This window comes from Strigops habroptila (genome assembly GCF_004027225.2).
Source record: "Strigops habroptila isolate Jane chromosome 13 unlocalized genomic scaffold, bStrHab1.2.pri S16, whole genome shotgun sequence".
Classification (NCBI taxonomy): Eukaryota; Metazoa; Chordata; class Aves; order Psittaciformes; family Psittacidae; genus Strigops; species Strigops habroptila.
The window spans coordinates 11,400,997-11,420,859 of NW_022651054.1; the positions used below are offsets into that span (position 1 = coordinate 11,400,997).

At 44.8% G+C, this 19,863-nt stretch overlaps 2 protein-coding genes across 11 annotated transcripts in view; one reads left to right on the forward strand and one right to left on the reverse strand.

Annotated features, from left to right (window-relative positions):
- Window positions 1–5,559, reverse strand: part of LYRM9 (LYR motif containing 9) — a 47,299-nt gene extending 41,740 nt beyond the window's left edge. For 3 of the 8 annotated variants that reach the window (XM_030472752.1, XM_030472751.1, XM_030472753.1), the window contains exon 1: window positions 2,012–2,512. The gene's annotated coding sequence lies outside the window, so the exon portion shown is untranslated. Of the gene's footprint in view, window positions 1–2,011; window positions 2,513–5,376 lie in introns of those variants that run through there. The other 5 variants (XM_030472746.1, XM_030472749.1, XM_030472750.1 and 2 more) reach the window with 4 other exon arrangements.
- A 675-nt stretch (window positions 5,560–6,234) lies between these two features.
- The window catches only part of NLK (nemo like kinase), a 43,771-nt gene continuing 30,142 nt past the window's right edge, over window positions 6,235–19,863 (forward strand). Inside the window, exons 1-2 of one of the 3 annotated variants that reach the window (XM_030472744.1) lie at window positions 6,235–6,331; window positions 6,874–7,830. In XM_030472744.1, coding sequence (XP_030328604.1) covers window positions 7,373–7,830 — 458 coding nt within the window. In that variant the 5' untranslated portion in view covers window positions 6,235–6,331; window positions 6,874–7,372. Of the gene's footprint in view, window positions 6,332–6,719; window positions 7,831–19,863 lie in introns of those variants that run through there. The other 2 variants (XM_030472745.1, XM_030472742.1) reach the window with 2 other exon arrangements.

The window sequence follows — 19,863 nt, forward strand, 5'->3', positions numbered from 1 at the left end:
TACACCAAACAAACTTGGGGCAAAGCTGTCAACTGCGACATGACCACCACAAAAACTACACCACGAGAGGCACAACCAGGGCTGACAGGCCAGTGAAGCAACATAAGTGCCTGTAGAGTCTGATCTCCAGCATCAGAGACACACACAATCTTAGATGACACCATCTGTCACTTACACCAGTTGTCCCCTGCCCCATGGCTCAGTCATAACAGTGCAGCTCTACTCAAGAAAGAGCCATTCCATCATTTTCGTGGCACTTCAAAGCAGCAGCCACGTTCCCACACCACTGCTTTAAAAACTCACCGTGGTCAATGTTGCTTTTGACAGCGTAACAGACTCTGCTGGGTCATCCACCGGGTTTCACTACTTGATTTCCCTCTTGCCAACATTATACATAACCAAAGTTAAAACAAACTGTTCTTTCCCCCTGCTCCTCACTGCATTTTATGAATAATTTATTCTTTTCCAGCTTTGTAGAGAAAAGGTTTTGAAGATGAAAACTCTAGGAAATTATTTTTTGCAAAGGAAAGGACTAATATACATCAGCAGGAATTTTAATCCTGTGATACCTTGTGCATATTAATGTTTATTCAGTTTATTTAGAACATGGTATTTATCTGACTAACCAAACCCCCTCAAATTCACAGCCATTAACACCATGTTTATGACACTTTAAGAGCTTCGACATTAGGATTTACAAATAAAATATTAGCTGGGTGTTACAGAATAGCAAGGACTACCTGCAGTTGTATATCAAGGTACGTGTGGGCTTGTCCAACACCCACACGATAAACCATCAATAGTGCAGCTTCAAGTACTCCTTGGGTGGATCAGAGACAAATCTGTACAAGCATTTTATTATGCTTTGTTCCACTTAATGTTACTTTTTCTGCATTAAAAGGTCACAACCCCCCCTACCTGCCTGAGTGCACAATATTCAGCCATGAAATCAAAAGACTTATTATAATATTCAGAGTCCTGTTTTCACAGGTAGTTCTTGTGGTACAAGAAAAAACCCACAAAGCCTGTATCTAGAACTGGACCATAAGTTCCAGATACACAGAAGATTGTATTATCTTGTACATTATAAAATAATGTGGAGAATTTTAAGGTTAAAACACCGAGGAGCATCAAAGAAACAGAACTGGGTGATTAAAAACTGTCTTCCATCCCTTGCCCTTATGCAGAGTGCTGACAGAAAGATTATACCCCAGCAAAGCAAGTGGCAAATCCAAGTGGAAAATAAATCTTTCAAGAGTCAGAAAAGACCAAACGATCCAGTAGATTTTCAAAAAGGGACAAGTCTGTGCCCTCTGTTTCTAATGCACAGCATTTACTTTTAAATGTAGTTTGTAAACGAGTTTAGCAAAGAGCTCCTGACAAATCTAGCTATACCAGCATTCATTCTCAAACAGCAGACTTGCTGCTGCTTTACAACACTCTTACTGTGAATAAAATCGTAAGAGACAGATGCATGTCCCCATGAATAACTGTCTTCACCAGTAAGAGATTAGAATTGATCTGTCATGTTTCATCAGCAATAGTCACCAATCACATATCTCCATGCATCACTGGGGATGACAAATTAGCTGCAATCAGACCGGGCTTTGGCAGGATCTGGAGCAGTGTCTGTACCTGCCCAGTTCAAATTACTATGGTTAGATTTTGCCAACTCGCTCATCAAGCGGCTCAAGCTCATTGAGCGACTCACAAAACACTCCTCTTGCTCAAAGTGACACGAGCCAGCTCTGAAACGAGCTCCCCTCAGCAGCCTCATGCTCCTTACGCAGAGGCACTAAATGGCACGGAAGCACTGACTTACAATAGTACACGACTAATTCATTCTGCAGTCCTCTTCTGAGTAGGAGTGATTCATACAACTAACAGGCAACACTCTTAAGGAACAGACCTGCACTGAGGAAACAAAGGGTCTGTTAGAAGCTGAGTGCTTTGTCTGCAAGTTTCATGTTTCCTTAATATTCTTTTAAGAGGTTTTTTTCCTTAAACATACCTCTGCACGAATCAACTGGATCTTGTCCCCCTTAATTTTCATAGCATGAAGTGCCCAAAAAGCAGCTGAACTGACAGTCTTAAGCTTCACAGCATGACAGAGGCCAGGGACACCAATTAAAAGTGTTTATAAACTCAGTGTAGGAGGAAGATATATTTGTTAGGGTGGGTCATTCAACACTGGCACTTCACGTAACTCCATATGGACACGCAAGATAAGCGTATCCCTTCGGCTGCCATCCCACCAGGCTCTCACCTCACTGAAAAGAGCTGGTTCAACTTTAAAGCGCAAATAAAAGATGGATAATATGGTTGTAGCATTTAGTCAAAGTAAAGTGGCTCCCAGATTTTATTGCACTTTATAGTCAAGGGGATTGGAAAGCATGGTTTGTAGTAGTCCAGTCAAGAGCTGTCAGGACAACTGATGACAATGCCAGGACTGCAACCCAGCTCGCATTTTGGTCTCACGGCTGAAAGCACATCTACACAACAGTCTCTAATGACACTTTCAGAATATTTCTAAGACAAAACACTTATTTACTCATGTACAGGCAAAAATGAAGCCACCATGGATTTGATTCACTACAGCTAATAGATTGTTATACAACCTTTTTCAATAGGAAGTCAGGAAGTTTAGACAAAGGTGTGTGGGGAGAAACTCTTTGTGCTGGATACAGTGTTCTGGTTTGGGCAGCTAACCTGACTCACCAACACTGGCCATAGGAGTTATCCCAGATCACTTGGTGGCAGTCAGCCTGAAGGTGTCTGAGCTGATGGAACTGGTTACTTTCGTCTTAGAGATTTACTAAAGATAAACTCTATCAAAAAACTTGAGATGGTTGGTGTTTGATGACAGCCATAAAGAAAAAGGGCATCAATAAACAACACAAACCTTTCCCAACACTTTACCTGTGGTATCATGTTTTTAAAGAAGCCTGGTTTTCATAAAACTACAGGCAACATTCACAAAACTGTAAAGCATCATGTGATACTTGCAAGGGAAAGCTGCACATATGCAACATCAACCATGGCAAAGATGTGAGTACAATCCCCACTCTGTTGATCCTTCCTTAAAGGAATAAGGATAAAGAAACAGGATGAGCTTCAGCTGGTACTTGCCTCAGGTTAATTGGCAACTGGTTTGCACATGAGGAAGTGTAAACAGCTGCTCTAAACACGAATGAGAAGCAGGTCCAATTCTCACCTTTTCATGAGCACAATACTTGAAAGAACAGGTTCTCAGAAACACAGACCTTTAAAACATGCTACCTGAGCTCTAGGCCTGAATTATTCCCTATCCATTGCAAAAATGAGCTGGTAAAACCACCTTGCTTAATACTAAACACTGCTCTTCAGTACATTAGTTGCTCACCCTTCAACGATGTGGAGCCTCCAGAAGATTAGGCTCCTAAATTAGTCACCAAAACCACATGTCTGTGAGCACTTCTCAAGAAGGAGTCACTGCAAGACTTGCAGTTTGTGCTAGAAAAAAGTTGACTTTTTCCCTACCTCCAAACACTTTGTTTACAACCATCAATTCAACCATAGCCCAGTGGCAAGAACAAGATAAACAATTTCTTTCTTTCCTTTTCTTCCCAACACGCAGTTGAAGGTGACTGACTTTCAGCAAGTAGACTAGTAGAAATTAAACTCTGCTGAAAAGAAGACATTTAAAGACATGCAATCCAGCTAACTCAGTAACATATCTAACTGAAAATAATACTATGACCCTCTATTTGGACTTGAATAACGCCATTGAGACATAAATCTGCAAATACATTTAGAACCCATGTTTCCATACAGTGATTTTTAGACAATTGCTTCATTTCAGTACTTGGGAAGATTTTGCAGTAACAGAGAAAGAAAAAAAGCCACAATGAAAGCGTGTGGGAGAGTTAAAAGCCTTCCAGTCCCCACAACCCTTCTCTACGGCCAGGCCCACCCAGCCTACTTTGTATCCACTTCCTTCCATTGTCCCCCAGTCCACACCTCTCCAGAGCCTGAGGGGAAACAGAGACCAAAAGGATCATCCGTGCATACCACATTCATATTCACATTAGCAGTTTGTTATCATCTGCAGTAACAACTTCAGACAGCTAGAAACACAAGTTCCCAGTGTTCTGTCTCTTCTTCCAACACACAATATTATAAAATGGCTGCACCACATTTACTCTTCCTTACCTTTTTTCCTAAGTGAAGCCTCTGTTTTTAGAACTGTGACGTGACAGGAAAACTCTACTAGAATTCCAGACTGGAATATTTGTTAAAACCACATAGAAATGCAACAGAAACTGCTTTAACACAGAAACTTGCCTTAATCCCCACAAGATTTTCTCTCGTTTACATTATCAAAGAGCAGACAAGTACCCAAACCCCATTCTTAAGGAGAGTTTGCAGTCAAGTTGTAGGACTTGCAACAGGCTTTCACATTCTGAGCCTCCTTTGCCCCATGGGGTACAGAAGGCCAATGATGTTCAGTTTTCAGAGACACACAGAGAAAAGGCAGATCCCAGCAGCTGATACCGCACCAGCAGGGATGTGCTGGTAAAACCTCAACAACGCAGCTGCACTGTCACGGTTGTGCTTGTCTTCTCTCCCCTTTCGGATGGAAACCAGAGGCAGGGAAGGAAAGGCTGTCTCCTCACTCATAGCAGGGCACGTCCACGTTCCCTTTATTTCCTTTGGAACTGCTCACCCAGTTTAACTGTAAGGAGGAACCTCTTTATCACCATCACAGTTAATTTAACTCTACCACCATCACGGGCAAGGCTCTGAAAACTGGGATTTTTCTGAAGTAAAACTATTAATCAGATATGATTAATGTTCACACAAGGAAATGGAAAAGTGTTAAAACCGTCAGATTTTCATTAATCTCTCTGTTTTAGGGAACACTTATGCTTTAAAAAGCCACACTGTGTTCCCCAAGCATGCAGATTAATGGTGTAAGTGAATTAAACCAACAAAAAACACTTTGGCCCTGGGTTAAGGTGTACTTAGAATTTGAAACGAAACTCCTAAGCGTGTCCTGATCATGCCACAGTAAACCGAGCCTCAGAGAGCCAGGTTTAGAGGAGACCTGGCGGTAGCACCTGCTGCAAACGTTTAAACCTCTTTTTCTTGCTGCTGGAGCCCACAGAGACGGCTCAGGCCCTCCAGTCTCAAGTTGTTTCAAGGCTTTAAGGTAAAGCCTTCGGGATTTACCTTCCCTTCTTCAAACTGAAGGAAAAAACCCACAAAAAACGGCAGACAAACAACCCCCCCACGACACACACACACTTCGAGGCCAGCCCCCGCCTCCAAGCACATTCGCCTTCCTTTAGCCGAGCCAGGCAAGCTCCCTTGGCGCAGGGCAGCTTTAGCAATCACCTTCCTCTGGAGAGCGGGGCTGAGGTGAAAACATCCACCTCAGGAAGCCGAGCTCCTCTTGCCGCGCCCGGCCGCGGGCGGGCGCAGGGCGGGCTCAGGGCAGAGGGCGCGGGGCGCCAGCGGACGGGCACAGGGACCCGCCCGGTTCCCGCTCCGCTTCCCGCCGCCTCCCCTCAGCGCCCACAGTGACCTCCCTGCCCCGCCGCGTCCTTATCTCACCCCGCCCCGGGAGCGCCATTGGCTCCTCCCGCCGCCCATCAGCCGGCTCCCCGCCTCCCATTGGCCAGCTGCCCACCTGCAGACGGGCCCACGAGCAACTTCCTCGTCCGTCCCCCCAGAACCTCGCGCTGCGATTGGAAGAGCGGCGGCCCCTCCACCGCCCATCGCCGCCAATCACTCGTGAGGAGAGCTGTCAGTCACGCCGCCGCCTCGCCTCCGAGTACCATTGGCCCAGTAACCCCTTTTCGGGCTTTCGTTTCTCTTCATTGGCTAATTGGAGCGGATAGGGAGCTGCGATTGGGCAAGAAGCAGGTCTCGGGGGCGGAACTCGGCTCGGTGGGAGAGCTAATTGGCCGGTAGGCTGGAGCGGCACCATGTGATTGGCAGGAGGGGTGAAGAAGGCGGAGCAGCCCGAGGTGAGGGTTGTGTGAGGTGAGGGAATCTCGCGGGGTCTCGCTAGCTCTGGGCGCGGAGGCGCGCGGTGATTGGGCGGCGGGGGTCAAGGGGGCGGGACTGAGTCAGGGAGTCTCTGCAGCGGCCGAGTCCTATGGGCCGGCGGCGCTGGGTCCCGCTCGGTGATTGGGTGGGGGCGGCTCTCGCGGAGCCTGGTGGGCCGGGTCCGATTGGCTGCGGGCGGGTGTCGGGCGCGCGCCCCGCATGGGGGCGGGGGGGGGGGGGGTGGCCGGCCCGGGTGCGCGTGCCCGCTGAGCGCTCCGCGCTGGGGCTCCGTGAGGAGGTGAGTGGCGGCGGCGGCGGCGGCGGCGGGCGAGGCGGCGGCCGGGGGGCGGAGCGGCGCGGAGCGGCGGCGGCCTGAGGAGAGCCCGGCAGCCCGCCGCCCCCCACCTCTGCCTGCCGCACGCACGCAGCGGAGACCCCCCCCCCTCCCCGCTCCCCTCTTCCCCTCACCCGCGGCCCCGCGCCCTCCTCGCCCCGCCGAGGCGGGGGGCCCGCAGCCGCCCGCGCTCCCCGCTGAGGCGCTGCCCGCCGCCGGCCCCGGGTCGGGCTGTCAGGGCTCCGCCGCCGCCCCCGTCGCCCCCCGGCCCTCCCCTGTCATCCATTTGTCACCCGCCCCCTCCCCGCCCTGCTCCGCACCCTCTATTTTTATCTGCCTTCCGCCCCGCTGCCCTCCCGTCCTCCCCCGCGCCCTCCCCTGCTCGCCCCTCCGCCCCTCACCACTTTTCCTGGGTGCCCGTGCGTGTTTCGGGCCTTCCAGGAAAAGTTGCAAAGTCCCGAGTTGTTTTATTTATTTTATTTTTTTCTCTCTGTTCGAGGGAGCAGGTGTCTGAAGGAGGGAGCTATGTAGGAGGTGCCTGGGCGCTCAGGGAGGTTCCGAGGCGATAAGTGGAGAGGATGTGGGAATGGAAGGGGTAGAGTCGTCAGTGCTCTCAGGGTGTTCCAGGGGAGAGACTCCGCACCCTCCTCCTGCAGGGAAGGGGGATTGATCACCCTAGTTCTATTTTATTAACAAACAAACAACAGAAAGTGAAGGACAGAACTAAACCCAACCCAACCCAGTGGCCCGAGGATGGAGTTTCAGTAGCCAACCACAGCTGGACTCTTGGGGGAAGAGGGTTCGTGCACTCTGGCTCACGCACACATGAAGAGAGTCTCCAAGTTGTTTGGCTTCACGAAGAGATAAGGCCAGTCGAGCTCAATGTTTTTAAAGGTGGGCCGTGTATGATGAAACCCAACGTCTTTTAAAGTGTAGCAGATTTCATTTTTATGGCCAAATGACAGCTTGACCCAGTTGTTATCCAATCAAAGGGCATTTTTTTGAATGTCTCTTTGTGGCACAACAGCCAACGCAAAAATGATGGCGGCTTACAATGGCGGTACGTCTGCGGCAGCAGCAGGTCACCACCACCACCATCACCACCACCTTCCTCACCTCCCTCCTCCTCACCTCCATCACCACCACCACCCTCAGCATCACTTGCACCCCGGCTCTGCAGCTGCGGTCCATCCCGTGCAGCAGCATGCCTCTTCGGCTGCTGCGGCCGCGGCGGCTGCGGCCGCGGCGGCGGCGATGTTAAACCCGGGGCAGCAGCAGCCGTATTTCCCATCACCGGCACCGGGCCAGGCCCCTGGACCAGCTGCAGCAGCCCCAGCTCAGGTACAAGCTGCAGCAGCCGCTGCAGTTAAAGCGCACCATCATCAGCACTCACAACATCCACAGCAGCAACTGGACATTGAGCCGGACAGACCTATTGGATATGGAGCCTTTGGGGTTGTCTGGTGAGTAAAGAAAACAAAAACAAACCGATTTTTTCCTTTTCATTTTTTACCAGATCATAATTCATCCTTGGCTTTGTCATTTGAATCAGAATACCAGAAAGCTGCTTACTACAGTTTTTTGCCTGTTCTTCTCTCTTCTTAGAAAGTTGGCTTCACTTGTTTTTGTTGGCAGGAGGAGGTTTAGAGTGGTGAAGAGCAACCTCTGACTAACAGGCCACACCACCATTCTCCTCTGAGACAAATGCAACGTGTACTTCTTATGCATTTTGTTAGAATATGCATTCTGTGTAGCTAAGCTATGCTGCTTAAAATTTCAGGTTAACAAATGAGCATTAGAATATATGATTTGACCTGACTTCAGAGTTAGAAAGTAAAAGCGTATGAAAATGTCCTCCTTCTTCAGTCACCTGTCAAGATCTTTGTCTAGGAGGCTGTTTGACCTGTGGTAGCGTGCTGTGTGTGCTACCTGAATCAGAATGTCTGAACTTTGCTCTCCTCTCATAAATGTAGATGGGGTTTTTCTGTCTCACTGTAGCACTGCCTGCAGTCCTTGTATTCCCCTTCCTACTTCGGAGGATTCGCTCAGTGGAGCATAATCTTTTCTAACGTATTTTGTGACCACTTTGATGCAGTGTATGTAATTATTGCCCTTCCGGATCGCTGAAGCAAAACTGGTGTGATTTTTTATATATATATCTCTCTTTATTTTTTTATAAATGGCTGTCAGTTGACCGTATTCTGACACGTTCATTAGAAGCATGGAGCTGCCTCGGTGGTGGTGGTGAGAGCAGGCATGTTGCAGCACACTTCCTGTACCGCAAACACAAAGTTTGAAGTGTGCCACTGACTGTTGTGTCCCTGCAGAACTTTCCACAGCACTCAGTCGACACGATTTTCTGTGGTGCTCGAGGAGCTTTGCTTTAGGTACAGCCCGAGCTGTAATTCTGCTGAGGGAGAGGTGTTATGTGGTGGGGCTTGCAGCCTGTGCCAGCATATCGTGGCAAAGTGCTTTGCAGGACAGGCCTCGGAAGAGCAGGACACGTTATTTCTTCATCCCAGCCCCTAAAGCTAGTCACTCGTAACCAGATCGTGCTGGAATAAACTCGTGTTTTCTAAGAAGGCTGAACAAGCTGCACAGAGCAGGGGTAGGTTAATGGTGTGGTTGATCTTGTGTCCCTTAATGCAGAAGGCCCTGGGGGTTAATTTAAATGCAAAGCTTTCAGGGTCGCAGGGGTGCTGTTGCACAGGTAGCTCCGCCGTGTTCTTGCTGTGGTGTGGTATTAAGAAGTTGATGGAAAAGAGTGAAACCTGACAAGGAATCTGCTGTAAGAAATTATCTGAAGAAATTTCCATCTGTTCAGATATTTTTTGGATAAAGTGTGGAGTTTTTTTAACTTAATTGTTACAGGCTTGCTTAAATTTAGCTTGTTATGTAAGATCAGCCCCTGCTATCGTGTGGTTTACCAGTATGGATTTCCTAGGTCTTTATTTTGTCAGTTCTGTTTGCCAAAAAATAAGGTTCAGAGAGAGATCTGCTTTCATAATATAGTAGAATAAAAGGTTGATTTAAATGCCTATTTAAATATTTATATATATTTATATTTAAATATAATGTCATTAAGAATGCTGAGGGGAAAAAAAAAAAGTGTGGGAAGAAGGGTCTGCTCTTGACTGACACCAGGTACCGAAAGTGTTCACCCATCCGAGCCCCCTGCCCGTGCCCTGCCTCCACCCCAGCAGGGATTGCCACTGGTGGGACTGTGCTTGCAAAGTTGTGACTGCGGCTTTTACTGCAGCTTGGGGGGGAAGAAAGGGGAGGGTGTTACATGAAATAAAAGCAGAAGCTTGGAGGGAGCTCCCCTTCGGTACGGCTGCGAGGCTGCAGGCTGAGGAGGTAACTGGTTGAGATGAGTTCCTCTTCGCTCACCTATATTTGAACTCAGTGGTCACTGCTAGGCTCTGGCATTTCATATTAACTTCCTCGGGTGAAGGCAGGCTGCGTTCAAGGGTCTGTAAGCAATAATTAAACTGAATTTTAGATGTAATTCAAAACGTGAAAGAATGCCTGTGTAATTTGATTGTAGCTACATGAGATAATGCAACCGAACAGAAACATCGATTTGGATATTTATAGTTTAAATGGACTTGGACGTGAAAAACGTGTGCTTTGGTACAAGTGTAACACAGAATTTTGAGAAGCATAAGGCCTAAGCTGATAGTGAATAAGGTTTCTGTTGCTTGTCTGTCTCTTTCTGAGCATGTATTTGCACTAATAGATAACTGAGAAGTTCCTATCTGTGCTTCTGAGGGAGATGGATGTTATTCTGCAGACAGTTTGAGTATTTGAAGAAGTAGTCTTTCATCTCGCTGCTCGGATGTGTCACTGCATTGTCTAGAAAGACACAACTCACCCTGCAGTGAAGTTTAGCTCGTCAAAGAAGTAATCAGAGGCGTGTGGTATTGAGTTTCCCGTTCGCTTACTGAGAGAGACTGTGACTTGGCAGTTGAATTAGCATTTGTCATTAGTTCATTTGTCCGGTACTTTATGATGTTTTGGGGCAGCTAATGTGCTGCTGGAGTTTCTCACTCGTGAAGAGCCAAAGCATCATGCTTCAGCATTTTCATTATTAACTCATGCAGGCTTGTACTGCTGCTGCTGGTGTTTGTACACACAGACTGTGCCCTCGCTCATCTCATCACCGTTAACATTTGAAATCAGCTCCCCTTGGCACATTACCTCCTTTGAATCCATGTAGATTTTAAAGTGAACTTAACCCAAGCTGGCAAAGTAGAAAATACTCTCTCGAACAATCAGTATTTAATTGATATATTTATCTGGTTTTGTTGTGCATTAGCGTAGAGATGTGCATGTTAACACCAGAGCTTGGTGCTTCCGAACTGGGACAGTTGGGGGCAGTTGCTGAAGCAGGACGAGGTGTGTCGGTGCCTTCCTCCAGGTCCTGCAGGTTTGCTTAACTGCACCCTGGTTTGGCATCTCACCATGAACCACATTGGGTACCTCATTTGCTGAAAACAGCAATTTGCTCTTCAAGCATTCACTGCTTCACATCAATTAATGTGTTCTTAAAGTGCTGAAAAAAACCCCAGATTTGAGTTCTAGCAACAGACTCTGTTTGTGCCCCATGTTTCAGACTTTGCAGGTGATTTTTGGAAGTCGTGTGTGTATTCTGAGAATAAGGAGCTGTCCTTTGCAGAAGTGCTCCTGTTTTGCTGGGGAGACATGCTGCTGCCATCTGGTGGGATTCCTACAAGTAATAATGATCATGATAATGATGAAAAAATTATCCATTGGACCCGCCAAGGCTCGTAGGGTTTGGAGTGAGGGGTGAAGCCTTCTTACCTCTGCAAGAGGTGCTCGTGCTGTTGTATGCAGGGTTCCTAGACCACCGAAGAGGAGCTGCAACTTCTGAGGAGGTAGGCAGGGAATAATTTACTTTTGTTACTGCTGTTAAAACACTGCTGCTGAAACGTTGTGAAAATGTCTTGTTGGTTGGGATCGTTCTGCTCTTGTGGGATAAGAAACTGTGGCTCTACAAGGTGTGTTTGTCTCTAATTTTGAACAGTTATTGTCATTCATCAAAGATTGTGAAATCAAGCAACTGCTTTAGTATTAGCAAAAAGTTCCCCATCTCTGTGGGAAATCTGTTACAGAGACAATAGAAAAAAGACATTATTTTCTTTTTTTATTAAAGTCCTTGTTTACACAGTTTTGAATTGCAGTGTGTTTTTTTAAGTGTATTTGCTTCTAATACTTTTTCTGCAGGAAGTCAAACAGCAGTTTAACGTTCCAAAGAGTTTGGCTGTTGATGTCGAGATAGGACATTATGTACAGGCTGCTGTAACTTTCAAAGGCAGGAATAATTCAGCCTAAATCTACCATTCATTCCTGGCCTTCAGAGCCCTGGAATCACTAAAGTCCTTGCCAAATAAAAATTGAAAGAATATTGCACACAATTGATTGTTGCCTGGATCCTAGAACTATTTTAAGAGGGTTTTATCACTGCGCTGATACTAAGCACCGCGGTAGGAAAGGCGTTCCCAGGATAAACTGATAATCTCTTGTTACTTTAAAGGAACGCGTCATGCTGAGCCAGAATGCAATAGAGATAAATTGTTTTGGACAAAATTGCTAGAATGTATATTAGGGGAAAAAAAGATGTTACAGCTTCAAAATGATGCATAATGGTATATGAGCTCCCCTTCTGACGTGCGAACCACGAGGATGTTTTGCATAGTTAATGCAAATAGTAATGCAAAAGTCCTGCCTGGTGAGCATGGAAAGTTTAGAAAAAGCTGATTTGGGAACATTTGTTTTATCAACCCTTTTAAGACTTTTGGAGTGAGAGATATTTTTTTCCTCAGCTAAAGCTGTTTGTCTCATGACCTTTTTCCAGTCCCTTAAACCTGACCTGTTAGTGGAACACAGTACTCGAACGCCAGGGAAATGTCCCATGTAAATTAGCATTTAGATGTGCAGTTGTTTGCTTTGCTTTAGCCTATTCCATCTGACATTTTGTGTTAGTCTGAAATTACTTTTTTGTTATTGATCAACAAAATACAAAATGAGTCTCAAGTTTATCCTGGAGCTCTCACAGCAAGTGAGACCCAGCACTAAGTGGAGAGCTGTGAGCAGGAAGCGATAGCTCCGGGAGGTGGAACAGAATATCCACCAGAATTGGATCAAGAGGCTCTGGAAGGAGTAATCCACACCAATAATGTTACTCAGAGAGAAGATCCCTACAAAACATTCAAACTAAGCAAATCCAAGACAAATCCAAAGAGCCTTTTAAAGTACTGATGTTACAGCTGGCTAAGATGCAGCAACAGCACTAATCAAGAATGTAACTCTTAAGAGTGGAAAGCATCTACAGTGTGAGATGTTGATTTTTGGAGAGGTGAAATTTGCTTTAGTAATGGGCAACAAAAATGTTTAAAATTTAATAAATGGTAAATATTAAGTAATAGGTAAAAAAAATAGTTTAAAAAAACCAACCCCAAATCCAGGGGTTTTGGAGGCCTTGGCTGTCGGTATCAACTGCTGTGTGAGGAGGGGACGTTCGGAGTGATGGTGTTTGCCTTCCTGAGTCACTGCTAGGTGTGATGGAGCCCGGCTGTGCTGGGGATGGCTGAGCACCTGCCTGCATGGGAAGTGGGAAGGAATTCCTTGTGTTACCCATTAAACTGTCTTTGCCTCAACCCACAAGTTTTCTCACTTTCCCGGTTCTCTCCCCATCCCACTGGGGAGGAGCCAGTGGCTCTGTGGGGCTCAGTTGCCAGCTGGGGTTAAACTGTGGCAGTTTTCCACTTTTTCTGCGTTCTACTTGAGTGAGTTTTCCTGTTGCCTGGGCTCTGATGCGGATAGGCAGTGATTTCCTAAGCAAGAGACTAAGTCAGTTTTATCCAGTTATTTCTTGGAGGAAACCATGAGGATGCCTGAGGCAAAAGAAGCGATGCTGGCAATGGGCACATTACAGAGCAGTGTGCATTGTGTTTCACACTTACCAGCAGAATTTAAGGATCTGCAGGTGATTATCTTTAATCTCTATGTCAGTATTTTTTAAAGGATTGCTGTGTCTAAATTGGATTCTGACTCTATTAGTGAAGAAATATAGTAGAACAATGACTTACTCAGGGGTTTATGTGGGGAATTTTGAAAAGCTTCTGGGTTTAAGTTGGGTTGTTTATTTTATTTTTTCAAATTTCATGAAAAGAAAAATTCTCTTAGCAGTTAAATGTCTATTCTCTGAATGTGCTGCATTAAATGAAATGGATATAATAACTCCTTGCTTTTAAATTAGATGTTGGGAATTAGGTGAAATTCGAGCTAAGCAATATACTAGATTGCTCATTATTGCCTTGCAAGATGATGCAAGAAGGAAGGAATGTGGATAACATTTGATTTTTGTCAAAGTTGGGTGAGGACCATTTTGGATAAGTCAGTTCACTATAAGTTATGCCAAGGTCAGCAGCATTTCAGGTCACTTGAAATGCGTGTTGCTTTGCAGCACCTGCAAATCCTGTATCCACACGCTGATAATACAGTTAGATCCTGGGAGCACTCGCTGGTTTCTCTGCCCTCGGAATTCTGCAAGTGTTGCAGCAGAACAGCTAGTGGCTGGATCTACAGTCTGATATTGATTTTTCAGAAGAGGTATTTCAGATGTTTCCCCTCTCCCCCCATGCACTCTTCCATCTTCCTTAAAAGAGTGTTTAAATTGCCCATTTCATTAATCCTAAAGCACAAGTGCCTTTAGTGTTTATAAATGGGCGAAAGTGTAAGCATTGCTACCTGTTGTATATGATCTAATGGAGTAGTAAATAAAGGTGGGTAACAAGTGTGTGTGTTGTGTGAGGCTGGTTGATGTCGCCAGGCTGCTTGATTTCTTGGGGGAACAATGGGATTGAGAGTGAAAATAGCTTTGGCCAGGTAAAGCAGAAGGAAGCCTTTGGGATATGTTTGAAGTGTTTTTTGATGACTTGTAATGGTTGTATCTGGGTCTCATGTATCTTTAATCCTCTGGAAAGTTCTGCCTTCTGGTCTGGAATACCTAACGTTCAGCTTTTCATGTGAGAAAAGCTAGCTCAGAGTTGTGTAGCGCTTACTTAAACTGAATTTGTGTTTATTTAAATGAACAGTAATTTGTTAATATAACTGGAAATGTTTTTTACAATGGCATATTAAAAAAATCCACAAAGAACTGTAATTTAAGTGTTAGGAAATAAGAGAACTGAGAAGCTGGCTTAGACTGCAACACCGAGCTCAGGTGGGTGAGTCTCATGATGGAAGGAGGTATTGGGGGGAATAAGACTGTGTTCTAGGTTAAAATAAAGTATTAGGTTAAACTGTTCCTGTAGGCGCCTGTATGTAAGTAGACCCATCTGTTCTGTATTTGAGGGTTAGCTTTTGAAGTCCTGCTTGTCTGAGTTGTTTGTAAGCAAATACTGAACAGTAGCTTTACTACCAGGTTTTGTGTACCAACGGGATCTAGCTCCCAGGTTCTTTTATGTGGAAGCTTTGGTTGCTTGAGCGCCTTGAGGCTTTGGTTTCTTAGGAAGAAATCTTGCAGTGGAGCAGGCGAGTCCTCTTCTTACACAGAATGTGAGACGTTTCCCCCCGTACTTTTGAAAGATTGAAATGGCACATGGGGAACACTGCAGTCGGCTTGTGGGATCGGGGATCATGGTTGGGATGAGTGCGCAGCTGGGCTGTGACATGCAGTCAGTTCACATCTGTGTCCTGCTTGGTCTCACGAAGGTGGTGGCCACCCCTCCAACCTCTGCGGTGTTCACAACTGCTCGTAACACTCGTGTTCTCATGCAGGGCTTGTAGAAGATGTGCTGTGGCACTGTCAGTTACCTGCTCATAGCCAGAGGATGTTACAGGGCTGTCCTAACTGTTCCAAACAGAATCTCAACTGAGACAAAGAATAAGTATTTTTCCCCCACTTTTGTGGGTTACACCTTTGCTATGTTGGGTTTCTGTTAGTCCAATTTCTATGCTTATTTCCAAACTCTGGAGGTTTCCTGAGATTAAAACTGGCTACTTTGTTGAATTCATTGAGAAATGAAAGTCCTTGAACAGAGAATAAGATGATACAGAGGTAATTCAGACTTCAAAATCCTTCTGGAATGTGAGAAGTTATGTAAAAAGTAGGGTCTCTCCTGGGAACAGGTTCTAGTGTTTACTGAAACCCCATTTATTTCTAGTCAAAAGAATTCAATAAAAGAAGCTTGTCTCAGTTACTGCAATTTCCTCTGTAACCTTTAGAAGCAAAGAGTAAGCACTTGATTAAAGATTAAGTTATAAATATTATTACAAGTGTAATTTATCTGGAAATGTTTGGATTTTGTTTCTGAAATTCAACTCTGTAGAATGCCTGGTACTTCCTGAATAGCTGGTGTCCACGTGGAATTTCTGTGATAGATTATTTAATGGTGGTGATCAATGACTGTTCTCGATTGCTTTTACCAGGGATTTACAGTGATATAATCGCTTTCTGTAAAGAAAATATGGTCTCAGTTTCCAACTGTAGCTCGGATTTACGCCAGTTTGAGTCTGTCCTAAACTACCTGTAAAGCTTGGAAATTCTTGAAGGAATAAGTAACGTTTTTAGATAACGCAGCATTAGTGTCGGTTACATGAGTGATCAGACTCCTTAGTGCTGGTGTAAACTGTTGAGTTTGTTTTCAAACACAGGAAGAGGCTTTACAGCTCTCCAGGTTCTCTCATGTGGATGCGTTCAGCTGTTTCACAGACAGTTCAGTGCTGTTGGAATGGGCAAAGCCCAGTGTTACAATTTCGACCTACATCACGTGCTAGATGCTGTAAGTTTTGCTTTATTGTGAGTCAAACTAACTGTTACCTCCAATTCTGTAAAAGTAGACCCCTGCGTGAGGTAGTAGATGCTTAAATGAAAGTGGCTTATGACAGACGGTACAAATATGTATGTAAAGGACAGAGGCTTCTATGGTTAAGGCATTTATTTATTGATAACAGTATTTGACCATAATAAGCAGTTACTAGGAAAAAGTGAATGTGAGTGGTAGTGGGTGGGCTGGGCAGTGAACGGGGTGGTAGCTAAAGGTGGTACCAACCACAGCCATTATCTGCTATCTAAATACAGAGAGGTTGCAAACATTAATGCTGTTGTAGCAGTAAGCCAATTCTTTTAAAAAAATAACACAGGTGATGTGTTTTCTTTCTTTCTTTCCCCCTCACTGTGTCCTGACTGTCCTTTCATCACTTCCACATCTTTTTCCTGTTTTCCAGTATTGGCTGTGGTACTTTGTATGAAGTGCAGCTTATCAACAACATGTTCAAATGAAGACAATAGTGTTTAGGTGCGAGGGCTAAATGGTGGAAAATAACTCCTGCTCCTCTTAGAAATCACTAGAGCTTCATCCATAGTGCACTGTAGGAGTAACCTGGAAAAGAGCAAAGTCATCTGCTCTACAGAAACATTTGGCATTCCCGAGTGTGTCAGATATGCCATATGAACGGGCTGCAGACCGGCCTGCGATGCAAAACGTCTGCAAGTACTGAGTGAAGCCTGTCAATCACTGAACTGAGTGTCTTCCAGGGAAATCCCTGCTGTGCCTATGGCCAGGAATGCCCTAACTTAGCCAAAGTTAAATTGTTAAAATACTGATGCATTTAGTATCTGATTATGTCTTGTAGAGTACACTGGGAGCCTTGATCAATGAAATCATCAGCACATTTTTCTAGGTTTCAGAGTTCCTTAATTTTCCTACAAATTAGAGAAATTTGCCTGCTGGGAGTTCCAGTAATGATGGGAAAAGGCCAGTTGTGCCCAGTAAACCCACTGTGCAAGGCGTGGGTGCACACACCAGCACTGTGCACATACACACGTGCAAACACGCACACAGAGCATGAGCGCAGCACTGGGCACCTGCCTGCAGGCAGCCTCACAGAAGAGAGAACTGTTCAGTGCACCAGAACACCCAAACAACCTGGGTTTCATTTAATATTTAAAGCTCTGTCTTCTTTTGTTGTGTGAGAGTGACAGGTAAATGACAGCAGACCGGTATCAGCCTCGATACTGGATAACTTCATGGCTATGGCTGACTTTGGATCATGGCCATGCACAGTGTTTAAAAGTGCGTAGTAAGAATTTGAGCTTTAATCATGGATCCGTATGTCCTGGTAGTATCGTTCTTTAATTTCCTGTTGTGGTATTTTTCTATAAAGTCTTGGAAACATATATGTGTGAGTGGAATTTTTATGCTCTCAAGAGCATCATCGATGATGTTGACTATAGCACCAGAATGGTTATAGCAGAATCATTTTGTAGAATATGGACTTTGATAAATTATCTTCTGTTATTTCTTTAATTTTCTTAGAGCATGGTATGATGGTATTTATGTATAAATTGAAAACAGTCAATTTGGAGCTTTCTGTTCAAGAACTCTTGCAGGAAATTTTGTGGAAAAGTAAAATACACTGGGAAATGTAGGAATCCCGGGACTCCAGAGAAGGATTTTCTTGCCCCCATTCTCTTCCATATGCAAATTCATTTTAATAGGTGCAAAAAAATTGCTCACCGGAGAAACTGGTGTTTTAGCTTCCTTGTCATGTGGGAATGGTGGTATTCCAAATTCTAATCCTACATCCATTCCTGGTTTCAGGGCAATACTTCATTATTCTGGCACCACCAGGCGGTGCTCTTTGAGTTTTCTTCCTTTCATGAGCTAAGTGCAGTGTTAGAACAGAGCCTTTGCTTCATGGGAGCACTAAAGCTGAGGATGGTGGTGAACTGATGGCCAAGTAGTTATTCTGGCTTTGATCTGCATGATTAGCTCTTTCCTGAAAAGCCACTGACTTTCCTTCTCTCTTTAAAGTGTGCATAGGGGTTTAATTTCAGATAATGCATTATATTATTTAACACAAATTCTTGTAACTGCTGAAGACTATTTGTCTATGAAGAGCAAAACTTATTCCATAAAGATAGCAGCAATTTTCAGAACTGAGCAATCTTCGTGTGAGGGAATTGCTGAGATCTGTGCTGGCCTTGCTGGGCTCTGCGAAGGGCACTTGAAAGCCGAGTGAGTTGTAGATGAGCAAGGATGGAGTCCGGCACGTGCTCTGGGTCGCTGGACTTTGTTTCACTGAGAACTATTTTCTTTTAACTGTTTTGGTTCCTAATGAATCGGGTAAGGATTATTGCAGGAAATACAGGGAAAGTCACAGTCCGTTTTGAATCCCTTTCACCTATGTGTGGCACTTCTGTCTGGAGTGGGAGCTCACAGTGCGCTGACTTCTGAATAGAAGTGTGTGTCTCTGTCTTTTATCAGAATACCTTTTTGGCTTCTTCCTGCCTTTGTTTTTAAAGGCCCTTGACAACTGATATGAAGCCATTTGAAAGCCCTAAGTAAGAGCTTTTTCCCCACAGAGAGTACACAGTAAGCAGAACAAAAGCGCTGTTAAAGAGGCTGTTCTCATCCAGCAATATCACTTCTGTGGATGTTTCCGTAATTTCTGGTAGGCTCATTTACTTCAGATCTCTTATTTGGAGGGAGAAGATCTTGCAGGTAAGCTTGCAGGAGGAGGGAGAGAATATATCAGCTATTCCCAGACTGCTTGTAGTCCATCTTTCTTAATTGTATCAACTCCTAGGCTAGCGGGTTTAGGTAAAATGAAGAAGAGAATTTCCTGAATCTCTTGGTGCTTTCTGACCCCCCTGTGTTCTCTTCAAGTGCTTTTGAAACCCTCTAGACCAGACATCCTTGATGTTGATTTGTAGCTTGTGGGTATGTGGATGAAGCAGAATTACTCTTCTTGTTAATGTTCTGACAGACTGAAGGGACATGGATCAAATAGGTCACGGAAAGACATGATATTCATAAAATTAATATGCATAACGTAACACTGGGCAAGGTTATAAATGCACACTGACACTGGCATGCCTTGACTTCAGCACTTACTGCATCTGGCTTGAGCTGTGGCTGAGGGCTCAGAAAGGTGCATCTGCAAAACAGCTCTTCACTCTTTGTGTACATTAAAAAAGTCAAAACAATACAAGAAAAATTGAAATGCTGCTTTTGGGGGTTTCTTTTTCTACAAGAGTGAGGAGACTTCCATTGAATTAGCATTTTCCAAGTCATCATTCCTATTTCACTTGCAAGGGCAAATCCAGAACAAACAAGAATAGACAGAGACTAAAAGTGACGTCTTGGCAAATGTAGATCTGCCAATAGTTTTGTTAAGGGCACGTGTCCTCTAAGTCATTGTTCTGGAAACTGATCTTGTTAACATGATGTATGGGTAAAGGACAAGGGGGCTGAATGGTTCCTGTTTTCTTGTGGTTCAGCAAATGTAAGTGAAAAAGACCAAACCAAACCCAAACACAGGCGAGGGTTGTATCAGTACAAAACACCAGCAATACTGAGAGGCAAAAATGTATATTTTAAAAATCTGTTTTACCATAGGTCACCTGAGTTAGTTCAGGTAAAGAGTTGCACCGACAGCCTGGCTAAAAGCAGTTTTTAATTGTG